We start from the raw sequence: 24,640 nt of genomic DNA, 5'->3' as shown, positions 1-24,640 counted from the left end.
TTCTCTGACATGATTCTCTTCACATCAGGGAAACAAAAACCCCTAAAGCCATGTTTTGACTTGTCCCTCTCCTTCACTCCAGGTTCAGCAGTTCCAGGAAACCGCTTCAAGGCTTCATGCCCAGTACGCAGGGGAAAAGGCAGATGATATTCAGACTACAGAGAGGGAGGTGGTGGAAGCCTGGAAGGGTCTGCTGGATGCCAGCGACGGACGCAGGGCGGAGCTGGTGGACACAGCAGAGAAGTTCCGCTTCTTTACCATGGTGCGAGACCTGATGGCCTGGATGGAGAGCATCATCCAGCAGATAGAGACCCAGGAGAAGCCCAGGTGATCAAATATGTCAGATGAGGACCGTCTGGCCTTCGGTTAGCTGTGCTGGATCTTTCAGTTCCTCTCACACTCGACTTGATATCCAATCCCGGAGCCTGTCTCCGGATATTTCGGAGGAGATGATATCTCCCCCCTGACCTGGCGTCCTGGCCCCCCCTTGCCGTAGCATGTTTGTTGTAGAAGAAGAAAATAAAGTATACAAGAGATAAAATCTGATTGTGGTAGCTGAAGACCAAAAACTGTGCCAATATTTGTTTTTAGGAGGTGGAGGGAAAGAAGTGGAGCTTTTTTTCCTGGGGTTTATCTCTGCACATGTATTTCCTTTTTAGTTAAAAGAACAGAACAACTTCAACTAAGTAATAACATATCTATTTAGTTAATGATTATGAAGTATGTCTTTCACTTAATATATTTGTAAAACAATTTCTGCTACTATTTACATTTGCATTTTACATTTACTTTGTTTACTCATTTGCTCCAAATGGATTTGTTTGTGTTGCACATTAATTCGCTTCTGGATGAATCATCTTAATGAGGAATATTCAGATATGCGGCAAGATATATTTTATTGTCTGATTTTAGAAGAAAAGCTTTAATTTTTCATAAATGGCACTTTGTTCACAAGAGATAATAGCTCTGTCCTATTTATGTGACACAATTCATCTTCCTAAAGATATTCAGCATGACTATAATATTCTAGAATAGAGAACACTGGAAGTCTGCCAGAGCCGACTGCAACAATGCAGTTCCAGTTGTTACCAACAGAGGTAGGTAAACTTCATGCATTACCTGTTATCACTTAACATCCATCATTTCTCTGCTTTAGGGACGTCTCATCCGTTGAGCTCCTGCAGAAGTACCACCAGGGGATCCGCTCGGAGATTGAAGCCAGGGGAGCCAAATTCACTGACTGCGTCGACCTCGGCAAAGCCCTGCTGACACGCAAGCACCGAGACTCTGCTGAGGTGAGCCTTCAACAGCAAAGACAGCTCCTTTTCATCCTCAGCTGGGCTTCAAATTGCTGCTTTCATTAGATTTAATTACTTTTCTGGGAGTGATTGTTCTTGTCTGGCTCAATGGAACCAATTGGCTTGCCGTGAAATAAAAAATTCCACTCATCTTACATTCATCAGGGAGACTATAGAGCAAACACTAATTAGAAATGGAAAAGCTAAAAGAATTTAAATGAGCAATTGACCCTGGCCTGAATTTAATATTTGGTTAATTACTCCACAATACTAATTCTTAGAGGATAATGGGCAGTCTTGGGGCTGAGTTGTTTAATAATACTGATATGTAACTGAGACCATACTACTTGTGTCAGATCAAAGAGAAACTGGTGCAGCTGATGGAAAAAAGAAAGGAGATGATGTTCAAGTGGGATGACAGATGGGACTGGCTCCGGCTCTGTGAGTAATATTACACTTATCTTATACTTCAACCTAGAAAATATACCCTAACCCTTTACATACATTATCTCTTTGAAAAAACAAAAAATCTTTACTTATATCCCAAAGGCCATATGGTTAAAATATGTGAAAGCTCATGCATATAAATCCCAGCTCAGAAAGTAGCTCCCAGGCTTTTGTTCATCAGAAGCCTCCATTAACAACAAGGATACAAAAATAGTTGCTTACTTCCAACAATGCCCCAATTTGTCACATAATGCACCCCCCAGTCATAACATTCACCTTACAAGTGAGGGATCGCCGCATAATATGAACACATCTAAAAGAAAGACTTTTATATCTTAAACTTCTCATGATGACGTGGCTTCATTGCGTCTAGTGCTGGAGGTCTGTCAGTTTGCGCGAGACGCTTCTGTGGCGGAGGCGTGGCTGATCGCTCAAGAGCCCTACGTGACCAGCAAAGACCTGGGTCAAAACGTGGACGAGGTTGAGAAGCTCCTCAAGAGGCACGAGGCCTTCGAGAAATCCACCGCCACCTGGGAGGAACGCTTTTCCGCACTGGAACGCCTCACTACGGTATGCAAAAATCTTACACGTGATTTACAGTAATTTGATTACTTCACGTGTTTCATTTACCCTGTAGCTAGCCAGGTTACTGATCCTTGTTCGCCACTGTGTTGCAGTTGGAGTTGTTGGAGCTGCGAAAACAGCAGCAGGAGGTGGAGCAGTTCATTAAAGATGGGCAACGCTCAGATAAAGAAAGCAGGTAAACATACAACACACTGGCTTTCATGTTCGTACTCTATATGCATGAGGGCATAGTATTAATTGGTAGCAGTGTCATCAAAGCGTAAGTCTGGTGATAAAGGCAGTGTAATTTTAAGTCAATCCTTCTGTTGTTAAGCCCCAGAGAGAAATACAAAAAACTGCAGTGAGCATCTGTTAAAGGAAATTAGTCTGTTAAAAATGAAAGTATTTATATTAATACCCTAAATTGTGCAGAGCAAAAAAGTATTAGCAGCCAAATGCAATGTTTTGCAGACTTTCAATGAGTCGCATTTGATCTCTCTTTCTTTCACATACACACTTCCACACCTGCTGTTCTTAAAAGTCCTCTCATGCTGCCCTGTTTCCTTTAGGAGAGAAGACACGGGCTTTGTGGAAGAATCTTCACAGCTCTATACTGCTGAGGAACAGACTCTGGTTAGTACTGCACTCAATCAGCACAAGCTTTCTGTATTTATAATGTTGTCAACTCTGTTTCAGCATACTGACTCAGCTCTCATCTCTTCTCCAAGGAGACAAGTTCACTTTCTCATGAACTCATTTATTTATTTTTGCTTTAGTCTGGTGAAGCGGAGCCTAGTTCGGGTCTGCAGGAGGGGATGGCCGGTGACTCGACGGTGCCCTTAGAGTCAGAAATGAGAGAGAGTGCCTCCCTGGAGCTGGAGCCCTCTGTCTCGGTGGTGACCCCAAAGGAACCAGAGAAAGCAGCCACCATGCCCTCGGACCCCCTCAGAGGCCAGCCTGTGCTGCAGGAGGGCATGTTGAGCCGCAAACATGATGTAGAGGGCTCAGGAAAAAAAGCTTCAAATAGGTAGATAACAAATGGACCACAGCACTGTGTTTGTCTCTAATATGGCCTTTGACTATTCCAGGCATTGTTTCCTTTCTTTATGTTGGGAAAATCTATGAGCCTATTATTACTTGCTTATGTTTGTTCATCTGTCACGGTGAACATCGAGACTTTTCCTTATTTTACTGACCACAGTGCTTTCGAAATCCCACCACACCTAAAAAGCGTTAAAAAAACCGACCATTCAGCACAATTTGTGTTCCTTGTGATGGATTAAAACCAACTCGAGTAAGTTTGAAACTTGTTAAAACAGCAAAGGGAGATCTATACTTTAACTCAAAGTATGGATCAGTTCTGCTTTAAATCAATTTTTCAATAGACAAGCCGCCAAAAGTAGCCCTACAATAAAAGTGCTTTTTGTCAGGGATCTTGCAGGGCTTCATTACAAGAAAATATTATTACTCCTATTTAAAGATAGAACAACCCACTGTTTTGCAATTAGTGCTTATTTAAAATGAATGTTCACAAAATAAAGTCTCGATGGATTGGTGAGGTAGCTGCTCTTTAATGGGGATTAAATGAAATTCATTTCGTGTTCTTGCCAGAAATTAACCTGAAATGATGTTAAAGTCCTTCTTTTTCCTGCTCCTGCCTCTTCTTCGCTGTCAGGTCATGGAACAACTTGTACTGTGTGCTAAAGCCCGGTCAGCTCTCAGTCTATAAGGATGCCAAAAGCTTTGGCCACGGAACGACGTATCATGGCGAGGATCCCCTGCCCCTCACCAACGCCAACTGGGAGATCCTCACCAACTACAAGAAAAAGAAGCATGTCGCCAAACTACGGTAAGAATTACATCATAGGTTTACCTGAGTCATGTTATTCGGAAAGGTAAATATACGATATAAGACCTTATTAAATTGACTTATTAAGAGCAACAAGAAAAGGTGGTTTGTACTTGTATTCTCCAGGGTTCTTTATTTTGAGAAGCAAAAGGTGCTATAAAAATTCACCCGACTGAAATTTCATTACATTTACTGGAAGTTAGTAGAGACATCGGGAATACACCCCTCAGCCCCCGGTCCTATGGGGAGTTATTCAAACAGATTTAGAGATACGGAAAAGTGGATTTTTTTCCTTTACCTTTGGACAGAGGTAAGCTGTTTCTAAACTCACCGCTTTCTGACTGCAGTGTTATATTTAACAGTGTTATATGGATGTTGGTATTACCATTTAACATTTGCAAAGGGAGCAAAAGAAAAAAAAACATTTCCCAAAGCTCCCTTTAAACTGATAAGAGATAGAAGCTAAATGCAAACTCACATTCCTCACGCATACAAGTCTTAATCAATACACGTTGAATTTAGTTGAATAGATTAAATTCTCTGCTCAGAATGGATTGTACCACTGAAGGTTTACTTTAGCAAGTTTTTACCTTGGTGTGGTTTTTAAAAATCAACCACAGCCTCTTGATTTTTCATGAAGGAAAAAACAGGCAGCCAAGACAGATTTATATGCAAATTACAAATGAATATAAGCACTGCTCAGCTCTTTGATAAAATGGTCTTAGATCCTAACTGGTTAGATATTAATTGTCATAAGGAATTGTCAGAGTTTGTTAAATTCTGACTTTTAAAGTTTTGGTATCACTCAACAGCCATGGGTTGTCCTAAGCAGCTGACTGAAGTTCTGAAACTAAAGACTGCTGTAGTCTACAAAGCAGCTAATATATCAATGTGCTTTCAGCTTGCAATTTACAAAACCCAAAGAGCCATTAAAAAAGAAAATCATAGTTAAGGCAAACTGTGGAAGACATTAAAAAGTATGGGAGACCAAGAAAACTTCCAGAAAAAAACAAACAAAACTACAAATCTGCTTCACACTACAGCATTGATGCACAAACATGGTTCACATAGAAGAGTCCTCAGAGGGATAAACTAGGCAGATCAATTTAAGATTGAGTCCTATTTGAATCAAAGAAGCCTGAAAAAAAGCACCTTGGCAACTGTAAAACATGGGATTTAATATATTCTGCTTTAGGGTGGTGTGGTAGTCGTTGGCAGGAAACACTGCACTGATATTAACAAATTCTGAATACGAATGTTTTTGTCTCAGGGCGTCAAATACTGCTGCTCTCTGTATACACACGAGGTGGCCTTCAGCACTGATGCCTTGGGGACATATGGGCCCCTTTACAACATTAATCTCTGGCATTGTTAGATGTTGAGAAATAATAGTCTAGTATTGAAGAGCATGTGTTATAAGGATCAAGAGGTGGCTTTGGAGTTTGACATCCATTAGGCAGCAGTTGATTTAATCCACTGTTTTATTTTTGCTTCTGGGTTAGGTTAGCAACTAAAAAGTAATTGCTAAGGTTTGGTAAAAGATCATGGTGTGAATTAAAATATCCCCCCTCGCATCAACTCTAGAGCTAGAAAACATCAAGGTCACCCAGTGTGACCTTTACAAGCATCCATAAATAATTATTTATCATTACTGGCTAAACCAGGTGCAAGTTGGACAACTGGTGCATAATCTTAATTTTGCCAGCGCCTTTGACAAAATGGCAATATCTGACACCATGGTTCATTGCACCATATGTGCAATAAAGAGCATGCATTTGCTTTAATAACATGACTTCCACTCAAACATCTAGTGGTTGTTAAGAAATACGCAGACAGGCAAAACTTGGCACGCAGTAAAAGAGTTTTTCACTTATTTGCCAATTTCAGGGAAATGTCTGGATGTTAACATGATTTCATTCTGGCGATTTTAATGTAAAACATAAGTGCTTCTAATATTTATATAATTTTAACCTTTTACAGGCTTGGAGATGGCAGCGAATTTTTGTTCCAGTGTAAAGACGAGGTGAGTTGAATTACATCGGACTTTCTCCTGGACTTGAATTATTCTGGTCAAAAGGCATCTTATATAATGGCTGACCCTATGTAAAGCAGTAATCACAGGTTGCAATGCTACAGATAGCAGTTACGCATTTGCATTTAATTTTCCGAACTGTTTCCGTTTAGCATTGCTGTCCATGTCTAAGTAATTTGGCAAGGTTGTAGAATGTGACATAAATGAGGTTATTCGTGTTTCTTTCTGAATCACTATCAGCTAGTGAGAAATTTACCCTACGGGAATCATTAAGCCTCACAGAATAAGAATGCTGACAGTGAGTTTGTCTTTATCTACATTACCCCAGTTTAACCTCACCAGCATTTCAAGTTTCATTGTTAAAAGCGTGGCCACCTCTGCTTGTTTATGCTAATAGACTGGGAGACCAAAACACTCACTGCCCCTCTGGAGGTGGACTTGCCTTTCTAAGCTGCTGCGATGTGTGCGTGTGTTTAATTTCAGGAAGAGCTCCAGCGTTGGAGCCAGGCCATGGAAAAGGCCGTTCAGCCCCTGGCAGCAGAGGAGGCATCGGGGCCCTCGGGGGCCAAAGCCCAGAGCCTGCCCCCTCCCTCCTCCTCAGCTGCACTCCCTGAGCCCAGCTCTGCCAAGAAAGACAAGGAGAAGAAGTTTAGCCGCTTTGCCAAGAAGAAGTGAAAGAGACAGGAAGGCCATCAGGAGGAGGGGGTTGTCTAGGCAACCTGGGAAGAGAAAGTATTATGTGTACAATCAATCAAAGTATGCTTTTTGTCACTAGATTTTCTATATTATTTTGTGAGAATTACCATAAATATTGTAGTTAAAGTCATCACTCTTTTGCCTGTATTTAAGCCAGTGTATGTCTACAATGGTCCACCGTTTTTGTTTGTTCTTTTTAGGAAAAGCCAAATTCAAAGCATTAAATTAAAGCACAGGAATGCTCCTCTTCACACACAACCAAAGAATGTTTGTAAAACTTTTCATTTTGATAATTTAGCTGAAGTTTTTTTGTCTTTTTTTTTTGTTTCACTAAGGCATGCTTTGATATAGCCATGTATAACATGAAGGCCTGTAATGAAGATGACTCAAGAGTACTGAAAAGTACTTTTAATAACCTGCCTTATCAAATGGTTGTGAACTGTAATACTGTGCTGTTTGAATTTGGAGCACTAAATGCTACGTAAAGAACCAGAGTTTAATAATCCTTTTTTTTCTTTTTTTTTTTTAAAGAGCTTTGTAAATGGCATGTAAGATTTGGGGATGAGAAAACCTCAGCATAGTGCTGTACAGTATATACACACACACTCTCCAAGTATATCTGCAGTTATGCAAACTAAATGCTCTATGCACTGTGAATGATTGACTTGATTTGAAATTGCTTACCAACATTGCACGAGCGGTCATGTGACACCACAATGTGTCAGTTTTGAATAAGGACCCATTCAGGTTTATTCTCAATTGAACTGTGGCAGTCTGTCAGCTTGAAATATATTTAACACTTGTGTAAACTTAAATTTCAGAGCTATCCATCAACATATATCGTATATACATATATATATGCAGATGCATGAAGTATGCTATACATTAGTTTGATATGGTGCTATTGTCATATTCTTAAAACTTCAAACAAGACCAACTTGACCTACCTTGTTTGTCTTCAAATTTGGCTTGTAGGGACACACGTAAAAAGTGTTGGAATATCTGAGGGGTGCTTCATAAAGGTGGCTCAGAAAAGCAGTAGTTATTCAGGTTTACATGCATCAAGAATCAATAGCATTTACAGTCACAGATCATCTTAATTACCCTTTTAAAATGCACAAAAAAAAAAGCAGAAATAAGCACAAACACTGCCATGTACAAAAGACAGCTTTTGTTATGGAGTTGTAGGTCAGTGATGAGCTCAGACTCACAAAATAGGGATCAAATCTGCAACACTGAACTGTTCATTTGCAGGGCTTTACCTGTAATTATGACTTCACGGCTTCCCATGAGAGTAGTTTTTCTTTGTGCAGTTCAAGCTAAAACTTCAAGTGCAGTTCAAGTTTTGTTGTAACGAAATATAAAAAGCAAATGTTTTTTTTAAAAATCAGAACTTCTCCATCTTTGAATTTTACTACTTGGTTTGTGAAAACATGATACTGGATAAATGCCTTCAGGTTTGTACTTTTTAATTACAGAAACATGCTGACCCAAATAAGGCTAAATAAAAATATGGGTCAAGAAGACAAAAAAGCACAAGCCAAGTATTTAATCTGACAAATGGGTCACGATCAAAGACAAAGTACAGGGGGTAAATGACTGCACAGAGGTGCAAAACAACTATGAAAATAAGACCATGCAGCAGCACAACATGATGGGAGGTTAGGGGCTTTTTACATGTACTGTATTTGCCCCAGAACCCCCATTATGTGTTCATGCCCATGTACGCCTCTCTTGATTTATTTAAAAAAAAAAAAAAAAAAAAAAAAAAAAGCACCTTCAACCAGCAGTCCTTGCTTTATGAAACACCCCTCTAGTCTTGCAAGTTGGACTTTATTCATTACACAAATAGAAATGCTAAAAGACGACAAAATGTTAGCATCAGGATGAACTAGAATTTAAACCAGGTGCTGTTATTCACGAAAGCAGTTTACAAGAGCCTGCATCATTATTTGAAGTTTTATAGAACTAGCCAAAGTCTAGAAAAGCAAAGGGTTGCATGAGCCTTTCCACACCACACAACAGGACCAGGCATGCTCCCCAACCAAGGATCGTACAGTAGCCGTACGGAGCTGAAGGAATGTGTTTTTAATATGAATGTAAGGAGTGGAAATAAGTTCATATGGGAATTTCCAACAATAAAGCCATTACAGAAATCAGTATTTCAATTAAAAGTATGTACAGTACATGGATCTGCATTTATACTTTGATGCCAGGATGGGGACTGTCAGTCTCACTGCCGTTTTGCCTTGTCCCCGAATTATGATCCAACTCAAGTGACCTCACTGAAGCGATGGAAGTCAAATCTAGGAGGATAAATGTTCAGCTCAAGTGTTTTCTAGTAAACATGGTAGCATCTCTGTCTACAGATTAAAGCAATTGTTAAAGCCATGATCTTCTTGTGGCTGTATGAACACAAACTACAGAAGCTTTTGTGCGCCGTGTGCCAGCAGAACATCGTGACCATGCTACTCAAATTTTTTAGCACCTCAAAATGTTTTGAGACTTGCATCCCACAGATTCACTATGCTTTCTGTTGGTCGATATATCTACAGATTGACACTTCGACTTTGTCACCTTCATCCACAGTTATTCCTTCACACCTTCCCTACCTGCCTTTTCAGTTTAGTGGTTTTTAAAAATTGCATTTTGTACTTTCCAGGTATGTAAAATATCCAAAAATGTTGACCCTACAAAAAAAAAAAAAAAAACACAAAAAAAAAAAAAAAAAAAAATTTTGAAATAAAGTTAAATTAAAATTATGATAATATACAAGCTTGTTTTTGTTTTTTTTTTAAACAAATGCAGTCTTTAATTATTGTCACTACATCAAAAAAAAAAAGTGCATTCAATTGAATTTCAGAAGAGATTTATTGAGTATAAACAATTCGACAGTGGCAAGCGTGAAACAGAAGGCATTTTCACTTTGAGCAGTCATCCGCTCACCGAGCTAATTTCAGATAAGATGAGCTCCATATGAACATATTTAAAATACACAAAACTGTTGTATTTACATTCCAGTGGCTGTGGGTGAAACAATGAATAAACAGCTTCCAGACAGCAAGGCAGCTTTAGAATAGACTAATTAGATCCGAGCTCATACGTAACAGGCTGAGGATGATCACTTATAGCAATACAAAGCCCTGAAAACAGTTCATTTCAATCCTTACAAACTGAGTAGGTATATGCCTGCAGCACAGCATGCAAATTAGCATTTTTCTTCAAAACAAATAAGAAGATTCATACGAGAGATACTTTGGGCACATTGTATCCCTTTATCAATGGCCAATTTTCCTCAGCGAGCCTTAATACAACCCACCAGGACTTATTGTGCCTCTGTGTTTACCCCTTTAACAACTTTCACTTACATGTATACTTTTTGCATTTTTGCTGCCAGCGACGATTTCTCAGCCTGGCTACAGCTTCGACAACACAAATTTAAATTCTCCTTTCAATCGTCAGATGATATTGTACCATAGCTGTGCTGTAAAAACTATTTACACATGTAAGAGGAGCATTTTACGATGCAGCGGCTGTTACAACACAACCGTACATCGTGTATAAGATTGATTGGGTTCCTACAGATTTCACCACTTTTTATTATAGGTTATTGTTTTTAAAATGCCAAGATTTTAGTAACCAACTGGCCTGAACCTAGCACATAAAGAGACCTCACAACAGGTTAAACAATGCTCATCTGTGGTTCAGAACTGAACAGTTCCACAATTATCAAATTGCCCTGCAGAGGTTGTTATGTCTCCTCTTGTAAGCTACTAATCTCCATTAACCATTAAGAGGAAACAAAGTTAAGAAATTAGATTAATTGCCTCTAGTCATCCTGTTAAACAGTATTTACATCAACACTGTGATCAAAGTGAAGAAACGGTGAACATAGAAGAGAGCAGTTCACCTACTGTTACATATCCCAAGTTCAGTGTTATTGTGAAGTAAACTAATTGCTTCAGGGCAGGTAATGATAAACAGACCTCATGATCCTTGCAGACCTTCCTTCTCATAAGAAGAACGAGTGATTGCTATACAATGTTTCTAACCACAGGTCATCTCTTTGTAGCAAGTAATTACAATGACCTTAACTCCCCATCTATCAGAAATTTTAAGTAGTAACAACATCAAAATTCTTTCATTCAGGTACAACATTAGATTTTTATTTTTATTTTTTTAAATAGCCCTTTTATATGAACAGGCATAAATGGCATGGGAACAAAGTGTTAAAGAGAACTTTATTCGCAAGTCATTTCTGCTTCATGAGTAATTAAATAAGCAAATAATATCAAAGCATTACACATGATACAATAAACCTAATTACACAATGATAAGGAGTATGTATAAGGATTTGAGTAAGATTCATTTCAGACCAGAGTTGATGTTTCCTTTTAAACTACATGAGGCTTTATGGAGACAACAGCTCATCAGTTTTGATGAGTTAACGGTCACATCAACAAAACAGCTCATTCTTGACTTAGATGAGAAACAAAAAACAAAACAACAAAACGGAAAGCAGCAAATGTGCCACTTCCCTCCCTGTGAAGGTTACATGCATGTAGTTTGGTATCAAACAGCAGTGATAGGCAGTCAGCCACTTACTGAAGTATCTCACACTGTTTCTCACGGTCCAGCATGACTAGGCATGTGTGTAAAAGGGTGTGAATAGTGGTGGACAGTCCAAGAAGTTGTCTTCACTCTACGTACAACTTAGTGCGATAAGGGCAGGCACACTACTGGCAAAACTTCTTCATGAGAGAATTTCTTTTTACTTGCAAAGTATGTTTGCAGATGCGCACAAATATACAGTGTGTGTGTGTGTGTGTGTGTGTGTGTGTGTGTGTGGCGAGAGAGGCTCAAGGTTGATGAAACTAGCAGAAGCGGGATTTCTCATCTATTTGATGAGCTTGTTGGCCCTCTGGTTTGCTTCATCAATGCGCAGCTTGTTCATGTCCGCCTAAAGACACAGACAGGTGGAAAGGGGCAGTTATACAGCTGTTTTTCCTTCCCCAAGTAGCAATTTATTATCAGTTGTAAATTTTTATGAGTAAGTTTCCATTCTCTTCCTCTGTAAGAACATATGCATGTTTGTGAATGTTTTTACAAAAATCTGATATACATGAGGGGGTAACAGCCCATCATATGAAGCAATGAGTCGACGCAGACATGAGCATCAACTACATACAATTCAAATTATTTAGGGGGGAGTGTAGAAAACAAACAAACAAACAAAAAAAACCCAGCAACCCTTTTCACATTTACTAGAGGTTCATGTGATTTTAAGCCGTTTTTACCTTGTCGTTGATGCGGTCAATCTGTTTGTTCTGCTTGTCTATCTCACTTCCCATGTCCACAGCAAGGCTTTTCAAGTTGCCAATGATGCTGCCGACTGCCTCCAAATTCTCCTCCATTTCATCTTCACGTGCATCATTGGTTATTCTGTTATACATATGCAAAGTATACATATGTTCTGTTAAATTGACTGCAATAGTTTTGGCAACACCAAAAAGTTCAAGACTTTTAGCAATATAAAATAACCAGGACAGTACCTCTGGATGTATGGGCCTGATGGTCCCGCAGCATTAACCTGGGCAGCCTGGCCATTGCGGACGCCTGAAGGCTGCTTTGAGACCACTTTTGAGCCATCTGCATCATTTTCACCTTCAGTTCCTCCAGTACCCCAGGTACGCTTATACCGTGAGTCATTCTCGATTGATGACACTCTGGAGCGAAAAAACAAAACAAAAAAAACAGCGTGTCAGGATGCACGAACAAATGCAGAAGTACTTAAATTCAGTCACTGCAACAATTACATATGTTCAGTAATAGCCATGAAACTCAAAGGATTCCCTACCTTATATCTTGATAATCAAAGAATCTTCTTCTCCAAAGTGAAAGCATTTTGGGAAGATTTTTTTTGCATGTTAAAACCATCATAGGATCTCAATGTGCACACAAAGTGACACTCCAAAATCATCGCTGCATGGAGGATTTTAAGTGCATTTAGCCCAGATGAGTATGCGGCTCACATTAAGAAGTTGGCTGGAACACCATCACATTTCCTATCTGTCCATTAATGATTGGAAATGCTCACAAATTTAATCAGCAATCTTCTCACCACGAAATGTACATTTGCCAAGCAGAGAGTTTTTTTCTCCTTATGTCAACACACACAGACATTGTGAGCCACATTTGGGCCACAGCAGCCAATCAAGTATTCGTGAGAAATGTTCCTGACCGACCACTGATATTGTGGAGATCTTTAAGCAAATAATATTCAATATTTTAAGAGTTGTAAGCAAGAGGGTCACAAAGCTAAAACATACATTTTCTGAGGGTCTTGTTAATTTTCCTTGAAAATGTGAATGAATAAAGCCCCATGTTCACAACTTAGCCGTTTAAAGTTCACATTACATACATTTACGCTCTAGACAGGACTGTCCAGAGCGTAAACGTAAATGTTTAGTATCCTTTAAAGGATTAATACTTAGAATACTCTATAGATTCTCGGGAGAAATGCTGCTTGGGAGATAAGTGCTGCCCTCTCATTCTAAAAAAAACAAACAAACAAAAACAAACAACCTGCATTGCTTTGAATTTTTAAAAATTCAACCAAATATTCTGCAACCAAGTCCAGCTTTTGTATTAAGGAGCAAAACTGAAAGGTTTTATGTCAATGCAAACAGTAGCAAAGTAATTCAATTGTCACTTAACATGCATAGAAGAAATTAGTGCAATTTTTACTTTTGTACAACACCAAAATAAAAATAACAGGTTGTACTGTAAAATGCAGTTTTCTCAGCTTTACACAGACTGCTTGTGTGTTTGCTTTGTATCATTGTGAACCCCCATAAAAAAAACAGTCACGTACACACAATGAACATACAAGCCACCACAGCACAAAAAAAAAAAAGGGTGTTATGGATCCAAAAGTCAGTGATTTAGATCTCTCGGCAGCTCCAAGTATACACTATACCTATCACAGGGGCAGACACAGATGCCACAGCACTTTGAGAGGTCGGTAAGGTTTTTCTCAGCCTGTCTCATGTCCTGGTTGATCTGATCCATGCCTCGCTCCACACGGCTCAGCTGTTCTAAAACAGACAGGCACAGCACACCATGTCAAACTCTGCTTGCTATGCACTAGAAAACGGTTGTAAATTGTGTTTTAAATATCACCTTGATTTATTCATTTTTAGAATAGATTTAATTATACTAAATGATCCCTGGGGGAATTTTCAAACTGGGTCAATAACTGGGCCACTGCAGCAGAAAAGAGGCATATTGTAAAAATACTGCAGTTAGTGCAATAAATAAATACAAATACACAATTGTTTAGCATGGAACATAAACCTGCAACAGCACTCGAAAGTTAAAGCAAATCTTACTCAAATAAAAAGTATAACAATGGCCAATTTTTATGAATGGTGAATTTCAGTACGACAATGAATATATTTGCCTGGATGCTGCAAATTCAGATGTGTAAACCCCCCAACTTAACACAACACTATAGCGTGCCTGCAGCCACTGTTGTTGGTGCAAATTAATTCATCTCATGTCTAGAAAGTAAATATTTCTACTGGCATAACATTCTCAAGCATCTTTACACATTCTTTTCTTGCAATTTATGTTTTGTTTTGGTTAAATACCAAAAATTTTGTACAATCTTGACTTCCTTTGGTGCAAAATAAATAAATAAAAATTTTAATCAGGAAATCTGTACTCTTAAATCATCAAAATTAGAAAAAAACTGTCATTAAAGGCTATGCTCTTTGGCTGATTTTGACTACCAAGTTTTTTTTTTTTCTTTTTAAATCAACAAATGACTCAGCAATTCCTTAAACTTAATCATTAGCATCCAGTAATTGTCTTGATAATACCACAAATATTTAACAGAAAAAAAACATCTTCATCTACCTCCTTGTTGGTCCAACATCACCACTGTGTTGACACCTGTTTGTTTGCTCTGAAAAACAAGTTAAAAAGTCAAATGTCTACAAATTAATTTATGCATTTAAAATATGGTAAATGGTAAATGGCCTGCATTTGTATAGCGCTTTTCTAGTCCATAGGACCCCAAAGCGCTTTACACTACATTCAGTCATTCACCCATTCACACACACATTCACACACTGGCGATGGCAAGCTACATTGTAGCCACAGCTGCCCTGGGGCGCACTGACAGAGTTTGTTAGATTTCAGAATTAGGATAAAAGGGAAGTGGCCATTTTATCTTGTGTCCTTGTTCTGGTCTACAGCTCAAGCACACAAACCCTCCAGCTCACACAGCCTCTCTCAGAGAGCAGAACAAGGACCAACATTTCTGGTTTCAGCCAAAAAACTGACAGGTAGTAACAAATGCTTTGCTAAAGCAACAGCACAGTCTAGGCATCTCCAATCAGGGTTTGGGCATTTAAATACTAACAAAAATATAAATCTGGATGCTTAATCAAGCCACAGTTCTTGATCCCACCTCAGGTAATGGCCTACGACAAAAACAAAAAACAAAACCTGTCTGGCTGCTACAGCAAGACTCCACTGAATATATCACAGTGGTTTATTGGCAAGAGCAAAATCAATAAAGTCTCACCTCTTCTGCCATCTGTAGCATCCTCCGTGTGCTTTCAAGTGACTTTAAAACAAAAGACAAACAGAAGGCATTAGAGTGTAACGAGAATTCAAGGTTCTAGTTAAAAGTAATCTGTAAACAGACTGAAAAAACTCAAGTAGTAACTGTAGTTACACCTAAGACTTCTTATGCTGCATTGGTTTATCTGGCTCAATTAGTGTGCAATCCCATGCTACAAATAAGAGGCAGCTAACAGGGCAGTGTTCTGTGAACTTAAGTATAGATAGTTTTAAAACTTGGATTGCTTAACTGCTAATGTAAACAGATACACTGATTATTGTGCGAGAGAGAACGAGAGACAGAGAGAGAACGAGAGATAGAGAACGAGAGAGAGAAAATCAGGAAAGTGGAAAGATGCAAGTGATAAGCAAAACAGGGAAGATGCTACACATCTGATATTCACAGATAAATGAAAGTAGATACCAGCAAATTTATAAAACCACATTTAAGAGTATGGAGCTGTAGGTTAATATGGTATACTGTCTGATTTAATTTCCCTGCACTCTAAGAGCACTGCTCAGCTGTAAGCTCCTCAGCACTGTGCAGTCATTGGGGGAGAAGTGTATGCACTAACAGCAATAGAGCTGATAGTGAACACTGATTCACTCAGACTCCTTCAACACAAAATTAAATCTGACAACTCTGAACTGATGGCTTTTTTTTTTTTAATTCTTAAAGAAAAACTAACTCATTCCTTGTTCCAGTCAATCAGTTGTGAGGATGTGCTGTATTTCTGTCGTATGTTGTTAATTGAAATGTTTGAGCATCCTGACATGGTATACTGGCGTCACTTTTTTAATGTGCACACCCAATATATAAAAAAAGCTTAAGATTTCCAAGGATAGCGTGGACAACAATACAAATACACCCACAGACACAAAGTGACGGCGGTGAACTGGAATGCAGTCGGTTCAGGTGAGTTACAGCTTTTGTTTCTCTATTAATAGTAAACGCAGTGAAGAGAACAGAGCATCCAGAGGAGTGGAGGACTGAAGCACATATGCGACTTCATTGTTACCATCACTAATGAACTGCTAACGAGAGCGCGAGGACCAGATTCCTCATTCTCTGTGTTATGTTTGCTCTGAATACATTAATCAGTGAGCTGAGAAACAGACAAACACAGAATTGGCGAGAGGGATATGATGAGCTCAGCCAGGTTTCTGTTGGCTTAGCCAGAACATCACTTGGGTGGATAAACATTACATTATGTCTCCCAAAATCCTTGAACTTGGCTAATTAAGCTTGAAACCACTGTCTTAGCCAAATTTTCCAGATCGGGATGCTGCGACAATTCTTTGAGAAACAGATGAATCCTGAGGTGTTTCTGTTATTTGTTAGGAATGGCTTAATTGAAAGTAAAGTTAGGTGAGGTGCATGACAGTTGTTATTCTACACACAGAGAAGCAGAAAATTGCTTATGGGTATTAACTGGCTGCAATATGTCAGGATTATCAGAAAATATCACAAATATTTAACTAATTTTACAGCCTCGAGGGTCTTTAAACCTAGTTTTTTTGACTGCAAAACAGCCGTGATATCAGAAAGACACCTCATATTTAGCTTCCTAAAGATAATCTGGTCTTATAACCAATTCCTGTAATGCCCTGACACATTACCAGTCCCTGCATGACAGTGTTTCAGGTATGATATGAGTGGTTACCCAAAGCCAGAGTGGTAAGCATTAGCAGAAGGACCCTCCCAAGCCCTGTCCCTTCCTCTTTTCTCCTACGTCAACCAGGCAGCAGCAGACAGAAGAAAGATTAAAAGAAGATTGCAGGTTAAGTCAGAAAGCACACAAAGAGAAAAAGAAACAAAAGCCACAGATAATTAGTACAGTAAAAATTACATGAAGGTGAAGTGCACAGCTACAAGCCCAGCTAGCAGGTTAATTTGCTTCCATTTGATTCAGATGGCTGATTATATGATACCCTGAAGTGCTGATTAAACAATTATCTCCCTGATAATAAAACACTAAGATATAGCTGATAACATTTAAACTGTCAAAACCAGAGGGGTAAGGGAGCTATCAGGTTAAATTAGGCGTAAAGTTATACACACACGCGTGCGCACACACAGGCACATGCATGCGCACACTTCCTATGAATACTGTTAGTGGTTTAAATATTTCAGATTTGTTGCTTATACTTATGAATACTATATAAAATATTCAAGAGCTTTCCTGCCAGAGTTAAAATAAGATGACCAATATCTCTCTCGGGTATTTATGCCAAATTTGGAGCTATAGCTTATGTTCTTTTCTAAAGATTCAAAAACCAACTTTCATAGGTGCTAGCTGGTGGATAGTTTTAACCTTCAGTCAGACCCTGGTTATTTCTCCTGCACACAAGCTAACTGTGGTTTTGCATGCGGGACGTAATAGCTGCCCGGACTTACAATGCTAGCCTTCTGGATGCCTAGCATTGGTTTGTCATCAAGCGACACTCAATGAAAATCCCTTTTTATATTCAAACTGTGATCACTTATTGAATGCTGTCTGGGGATAAACAATTTCTAAGTCATTACCCAATTATTTATTGGGAAGTTTCCTGAAGAATTATGTGATTTACAACTAATTATTAGGAATTCTTGGCTGCTGTAATGAAATGCTAAGTTTGAATCCAAGTAAACATTCATTCATTACTAATTTAATTTTTATATAAACTTGGCTTGTCTCTAGGCAGATTTCTACCATTTATACTACACTGACCCTACCCAACCCTACAAATACATATACTAGTCCTTTATACTGGTAAGTAAATGGAATACATTCAGCAGATGTGTTTTGCCTTGTAGCCAAATTAAATTGACGCGTCTAGGAAAATTTATACTGAAAAGCTCATATACAGAGCATATAAGCAAACTTATGAAGTGCCTCCCTTTCAGCATAATCCATTTCCCTGCATGACATTCGTACATTTACAAACTATATTACAAACTCACTTTAAGGAAGTTTCACAGTTCGACAGATGATGACACAATGGATGTGAGTATGCATTGTTTAGGAGTCAGTACCTCATCAGTCACTTGGTTGGCCCTAATCGCCATCTGTTCCACAGTCATGTCATCCATGTTGCTGGTGTCCTGTTTGGAGGCTCCTCCCGTCTTACTGAGCTCAATAGTCTGAGGCCTGCAAGAGGGGCAGAGTTCAAAGGTCACTAAATAGCATCAGAGTGCATCAATTATCATGAAATTGCAACTTATTTTTTAAGTTGAGCACAGTTGCCATGTGAACTTTGCAAGTGTTAACAAAATTTAAAGAACAAAAAACAAACATGGTTATATAATATGTAACTTATATAATATGTAATAAGCTTCTTTTACATGAATTTCCTGCAATAAAACAGCTGATATATCAAGGCTTCTGATGCAGCCACGATATCGACAATAGCAGATGAAGGATATCAAGGCCACACTTCCCGTTCACCAGTCATTATCAAAACAAACCAATGGTTTCCGACCTTTTAACCAAAGCCTGTTGAATAGGAGAAGTGGAAACCTGATATTTTCAGGTATCAAAATGATGTTGCTTGCAGATACTGTTTATATTGTGCTTACAGATGTGTGCTTATAGAGATTACAACTCATTAAATGTTCGGTCTACTTTGTTTCCTGGCTTGTTCGTAGATAAATCTACCAGAAAAACTGTGATAAGTTGTGGTGGAAAGTTTCCTCACATTGACAACCCGCTACAAAGTTATCAAATCTGATTTGACAACATTTTTTACAGCAGTGAACCATAAATGTAGAACAATTAATGTTTTAAAAAATAAGGATAAATGAATCCATCTGTTAAGATTTGGAAAGACCACAAAATAAAAGAAAAAAAAAAAAAAGGCTCAGTGTTTTACATTACTAAAAATAGAGGACGCATTTAAAAGGTTAAGCATTTAAATGTGCAATCAATGTTCACCTTGTTTGTATCCATCATATGGAGAGGGAAAGAAAAGATGCAAAATCCAAACAAATCTCTTTTCCTTCCCCTGAAGGAGTGTTGCGAGTCTGGACACAGAGCTGGCTTAGTGATAAGGCATGTAAAGCTTAGCAGTGGGATGGCTAGTAGAATCATGTATGCCAACAATGAGGGAACTTTGATGTGGAGCTTATGATATGGAAATCAGAGGCGTGAGACTGGATAGTGACAACTAGCAGGAAACACTTATCGTGCCTGCCTACGATACATAAAAGTGAATTTAAATCACTGGTTATTATTAGACATTTTAAGGTTGCAGCTCAGTGAAATAACCAGTAAAAGTTTATAAAAAGCACATGAAATAAAGTCCTTAAGGAATATTTAGAGGTTTACGGTGGTATTTACATTTGTTAACTTATTCGACTACAACTAAGTGATGAGCTTGTGATTTTCTTCAGAATTTTCAAAATGCATCAACCTCCCGCTGCATGAAACAGATGCAGTGTACGTCACTAAATAAAATTGGAAAAGGAAAAATCATGATACCATAAACTGATATAACAAAATAAAAAGTGAGTTTTTACATCTTAAGTCAGTACCAGAGCTACTTTTAACACAGAACTGTGAAAATGAAGTGCATAAATACCTAAAACACAGCTATGCTGCTACATTAGAATAATTATATAACAGCAGATGCTCTCTGTGGTTGGTTTAACACGAAACTAATGACAAAATGTGATTATAAGATAACAGGCTGTGCACTCACTAGTATCTTTATGGTCGGCATATGTACTGAAACACTAAATCAACTTAATTAGAACAGTATAACATCCATAAAATCCATGTCCTGTCATATATCCATAAAAAAGGTGCCTTGTAATGTGAATCAAACAACTTTCCTTCCTCTGTGTTAAACACTGAATTCTTAAGAAGCTTCATTGTCAGTTACTCAGTCACCAAAAACTGGTAATGCCTGAGAACAAAGGCATTACCAGTTTTACTGCTATAATCTTGGATGTGATTAACTTCCAGAGCTGGTCACATCAGGATGCACAAGTCCATGTTTGCCAGCTCAGTGCATGCTCTGTTCAGATCAACATTCAGATTTCATGATCATGCACAATTTGTAAAAACAGCAGGCTAGGCATGAGGCAGTATCATCAAGAAGCTGTGAACAGCAGCAGGAAGAGCTGACCGTGTCTAGCAACTAAAACCCAGAAAGTGTGAAAACTGCCTGTTTTTTTGTGCCCTCTGTAGTTTTCAAACAATGCAGAGTATGAATAGTTCAGTCAAAACAAGACAGATGAAAACAGATCAGAAGAAGATGCTTATGTTTGTTAGAGATCTAAAAACAAGATACACGAGGAACAAGCTGTCTCCCAACTTGTATTGTGCATTTCAGTACAATTCATTTAGAGGAACAAAGTGTGTTAATTGTTGCAGTTATAATTTGGATCACATAATGAGTGATGTTAGCTCGTGCAGGAGTTTAGCAGATACAAATCCAATCCAAACAAAATTACTTTGTCAGGTGACCTTCATGCAGTCTCGTATCATGGGATATGCTAAAAATGACTGGCGTAATGGCCTCAGACAAGCTTTGGTGAACAAGGCAACATTAGATAAAGCTCATCATAACCAAAGAATTAAGCTTGTTTTCCTATCACTGTACTGTCAAGGGCAGAAGCAGTAAACTGTAAAAACAAAGCTGAATCATTTACTCCAAGGCTAGAGTTTTTAGATGCAAACACTGCTGCTTTTCCCCCCCTCATTTTTCCTGTCATCTGCTTTTCCTTGTTAACATTCAAGTGGCATTTTCCTGTTTTGCAAATAACCCCTGAACTTCAAGTTCCCTTTCAAACCTGCAGCCCCTAAACATCCTGAGGGGAAAAGGAAAGGAAAAAAGAAAAAACAAAATACGGATAGTCTACTTGGCAGACAGTGCAGAGGATTTAATGTTGTTGACTCTGCTTTTTGGACAAGAGTGCACTTTATTCACTCAGGCTTCACTGCCTTTTCTGACCGATTATTGGACTTGGCAAGACACTGATGTGAGTTTACAACTATAACAATGAAGGTGGACTCCTTTACACACCTACACTCTTTAGATAGCCACGATGAGGGCAGATGAACATGTCAGCGATACATAATAAATGTGACAGTAAAAGCAGAGCTTTTTATAAACTGATAGCAAATGTTCTCTGTGTTTAGCCACATATGTGACTAGATTTACTAAGTATATGACTTAAATATTATATTTTGTTTATTTGCACCCCAAACTACGTACCCAACCCTTAAATTCATTCCACGGTTAATACAAACAGAAAAATGTTAGTTCAGAGGAACAAAGGAAATAATACAACCGAGGCATGTTGCAGTTTCTTCACTTGACCAAGCACAAGTGGCAAACACCACACAGGGAAATGCGTTTCTTGTTCTTCTACCCAAACCTGTTCCTCCAGATTTGATTGGAGCACAGGTGGCGTCTTATTCCAATCACGTTGAACACATATCCTCATTTCACTCTTGATGTTTTATTTTCTTTAAACAATCAGACAGAAGCTATTGTTCAACGATTTGTCCTTACAGGCTGTCTTGAATAAAGACAACCTATTTATTATGCCGAGGAGGAAAGTGTGTCATGTTTTGGGTAGGAGGGTTGACTAATAACAAACAAGGGGACCTATGACATCATACCAGACAGGCAAAGCCTAAACTGTGACATTTGATTCAACTATTTGTAAACGATAAAAGCATTCTTCAAGACAGAAGACTGAGGAAAATACGACATGTGGTTAATGATTCCTGCTGTAACACGTATCCACACACCTGACTGTGGTTAACTGCCAAGTGGCCACGTAACGTGGATCACTTGATAAACAGGTGAAAAAGCATTACAAGAAACCCCCGTAGTTTCAGGCAGTGTCCCACACCCATTACACTATCACTGGGGCCGAGAGGTTTCCAAAACAAAACTTCTTAAACGCAATGAAAAAGTTACAAAAGAGGAAGAGACAAATGTCAAACAGTTTATCAAAGCGAATTAAACTTGTCTTACATTGTCTGAAAACTTGCAGTGGTGCTCAGCTATCGCAAAGAGGGTAAAATCCGAGAGGGTAATTTCTTAAACAGGCTAATGTACGTGCTGGCCTGCTAGTTAGCTAGTTCCGCTTTCTTGTCAACTAACGCTAACACTGAAACAGCTGTGTTGAGAGGAAAGTGTAGATAGATATTTTCCAAGGGAGTAAATACTTACAGTTAACCCTCCTTGTTTTTTAAAAAAAAGATGACCTGAAAACTCCTCCTTCTTGACGGTATGTGAACTTGGCGCTGGCAACTCCCGAATTCCTTCACTGGTTCCGCTGTCTGTCCGAAGTTACGATGGTGCTTTCAAATGCTGTCGGAAATATGAAAACTCAAAACTTTCAATGGACCTTGCATCCCACGTGTTGCCCAGAATGATTTGAGGCACGGCATGCATTATTTCTCTCCCTATAGGTTTAACAATCTAAAACTGAAAAAGTAGTCTAGTTCTCAGGTAGTCAACTTTACATGAAAAGTTGACTTAAATATAACTGTTAAACTACTTGTGTTTTTTGTCTGTGTTTATCTTTCAGCTGCTGTATACTGATTTAACAAAATCACGAGATAATACAACTTGTGTGAAGTTACTTGGCTTTCAATTTTTCTTTCTTGCTAATCAATTTTCTTTGTGGCTTTACTGTGCATCAAACTGCGACTCATAGAGAAGTGAGCGTTCCGTCAGCACTGAACGCAACACTTAATGATGCGCGTGTCCTGTCATATGACTCCAGAGGAAAAAGAAGAAGAAGAAAAAAAGCGCTGCTCATTTTCCCCACATGAGTGCAGCATTTACCCTTCACCTGGACCTCCCCCCCTCGCCCCCTCGCCCCTCCCCTCTTCTGGGTATTTTACATGAAGACAGACTGTTGGATATTTTTCATAGTGTTTCTAAGCGATGCTCTGAAATCCGAGCCTCTAGCAAAGAATCTGCTGTGTAATTCCCCAAGTTTTATGGTTTAAACCACAAAAGCCTTTTGAAGGTGACTGCAAAGACACCGGGCAGAGTGCCAGCCACAATATCAGCTGACAGTGTCTAAAAGGCAAGTTTTATTTTTCTCTCTAACTGGAGCTAAATATTTTCCCTGTTGGGTCACCTATAGCTAAATATGTACAAGCTGAAAAGCCTGTTATAGCTCCAAATTTGCACAAGGGATGCTCCAACGTTGCCCTCACCAAACTGGCCATGGTGCCTGAATGATTCTTAGCTCTCTCTGCCCATGTATCTTTTATAGAGTCTACATAGCATGCATTATTCAGCAATAACACACGGCCCATCTGGACTCCTGCAAATGTGTTTGTGCATGTGTCTATGTAAGGGTGTTGGGGTCCATAGTTAACTTTCTTGCTGTGCCATTTCACCATTTCACGCCACATCCAACAGTGCCTGAAGAGCTGAAATTATTTCTTCTGTAATTACAACTAAGGTATAATGTGTGTGTGTGTGTGTGTGCGCGCGCACGCGTGTGTGTGTGTAAGAGAGAGAGAGGAAGGTAAGGGCAAAGAATAGAAAGAGAAATATATTAGGTGAATGTGTAATAGTGACTGCAGATGGCACATTGAGGAACAAGCTCTTTCATCATCCTGTTCCTCATTAATAGAGATGGGAGTGCTGCCCTAATTCCATAATTCCTAAATCATGCTAGTTAGTTGAGTATGAGGAGACAAAAATACAAGGGAGAGAGGAGAATAGATTAGCCTATACCCTAATAATGTGTTTGAGAGCGCAAGGAAGCATCAGAAGAGGAGATGAAGGGGGAAAGGGAAAGAGGGGGGGAGAAAAATGGAGATCGCCATCTGTATTTCCTCGGTTGCTTTTTGATTTTTGCCAAAACTAACACCATATAGGCCAAGTTTATTCTCGCCAACTATTGTCCCATGTGTATGGCAGCCAGTGAAAATAAATAAAATAATCAAGTGATTAATTAGATCTGGAAGAGAATACATGGGGATATAAAAGAGCGTGTCTGAGCATGTGTGTCAGTGACATAGCCCTGATTTCTTGTTTCTCGTGATTTCAAGGAGCACATCTGTTCATTTCTGGCGCCGCTCCAGTTGGATCGTACATCCATCTTTCCTCACACAAGGACCGAGACGTGGGAATGTTTCAAGGCCTTGCTTGATCGGG

The 24,640-nt window shown here is 38.9% G+C and overlaps 2 protein-coding genes across 4 annotated transcripts in view; one reads left to right on the top strand and one right to left on the bottom strand.

Annotated features, from left to right (window-relative positions):
* Positions 1-9,602, top strand: part of sptb (spectrin, beta, erythrocytic) — a 45,022-nt gene extending 35,420 nt beyond the window's left edge. For both annotated transcript variants that reach the window (XM_086273969.1, XM_086273968.1), the window contains 10 exons: positions 83-327; positions 1,157-1,295; positions 1,655-1,739; positions 2,119-2,315; positions 2,423-2,505; positions 2,879-2,942; positions 3,086-3,336; positions 3,985-4,158; positions 6,139-6,181; positions 6,674-9,602. In XM_086273969.1, coding sequence (XP_086130095.1) covers positions 83-327; positions 1,157-1,295; positions 1,655-1,739; positions 2,119-2,315; positions 2,423-2,505; positions 2,879-2,942; positions 3,086-3,336; positions 3,985-4,158; positions 6,139-6,181; positions 6,674-6,865 — 1,473 coding nt within the window. In that variant the 3' untranslated portion in view covers positions 6,866-9,602. The remainder of the gene's footprint in view (positions 1-82; positions 328-1,156; positions 1,296-1,654; positions 1,740-2,118; positions 2,316-2,422; positions 2,506-2,878; positions 2,943-3,085; positions 3,337-3,984; positions 4,159-6,138; positions 6,182-6,673) is intronic.
* A 1,446-nt stretch (positions 9,603-11,048) lies between these two features.
* snap23.1 (synaptosome associated protein 23.1) lies at positions 11,049-22,825 on the bottom strand. Of its 2 annotated transcripts, none has more exons than XM_086274856.1 (8): positions 22,688-22,825; positions 18,534-18,648; positions 15,480-15,521; positions 14,807-14,855; positions 13,866-13,983; positions 12,439-12,612; positions 12,184-12,328; positions 11,049-11,846 (listed from the first exon to the last, which is right to left on the bottom strand). In XM_086274856.1, exons 2-8 carry the CDS (start codon positions 18,588-18,590, stop codon positions 11,784-11,786), a joined length of 648 nt encoding a protein of 215 aa, XP_086130982.1. In that variant the 5' UTR covers positions 18,591-18,648; positions 22,688-22,825; the 3' UTR covers positions 11,049-11,783. The 2 variants fall into 2 exon arrangements, with proteins under 2 accessions (XP_086130982.1, XP_086130980.1); XM_086274854.1 differs by lacking the exon at positions 22,688-22,825 and adding an exon at positions 22,490-22,656.
* Between the last annotated feature and the right edge of the window lie 1,815 nt (positions 22,826-24,640).

Source organism: Aulonocara sp. 'chitande type north' Nkhata Bay, linkage group LG19 (assembly GCF_057382095.1).
Source record: "Aulonocara sp. 'chitande type north' Nkhata Bay isolate Kocher_YH1m ecotype deep benthic linkage group LG19, A_spYH_male_GT1.1, whole genome shotgun sequence".
NCBI lineage: Eukaryota > Metazoa > Chordata > Actinopteri > Cichliformes > Cichlidae > Aulonocara > Aulonocara sp. 'chitande type north' Nkhata Bay.
The sequence above is the reverse complement of the archived record's forward strand: the minus strand, read 5'-3'. Positions and strand labels throughout refer to the sequence as shown.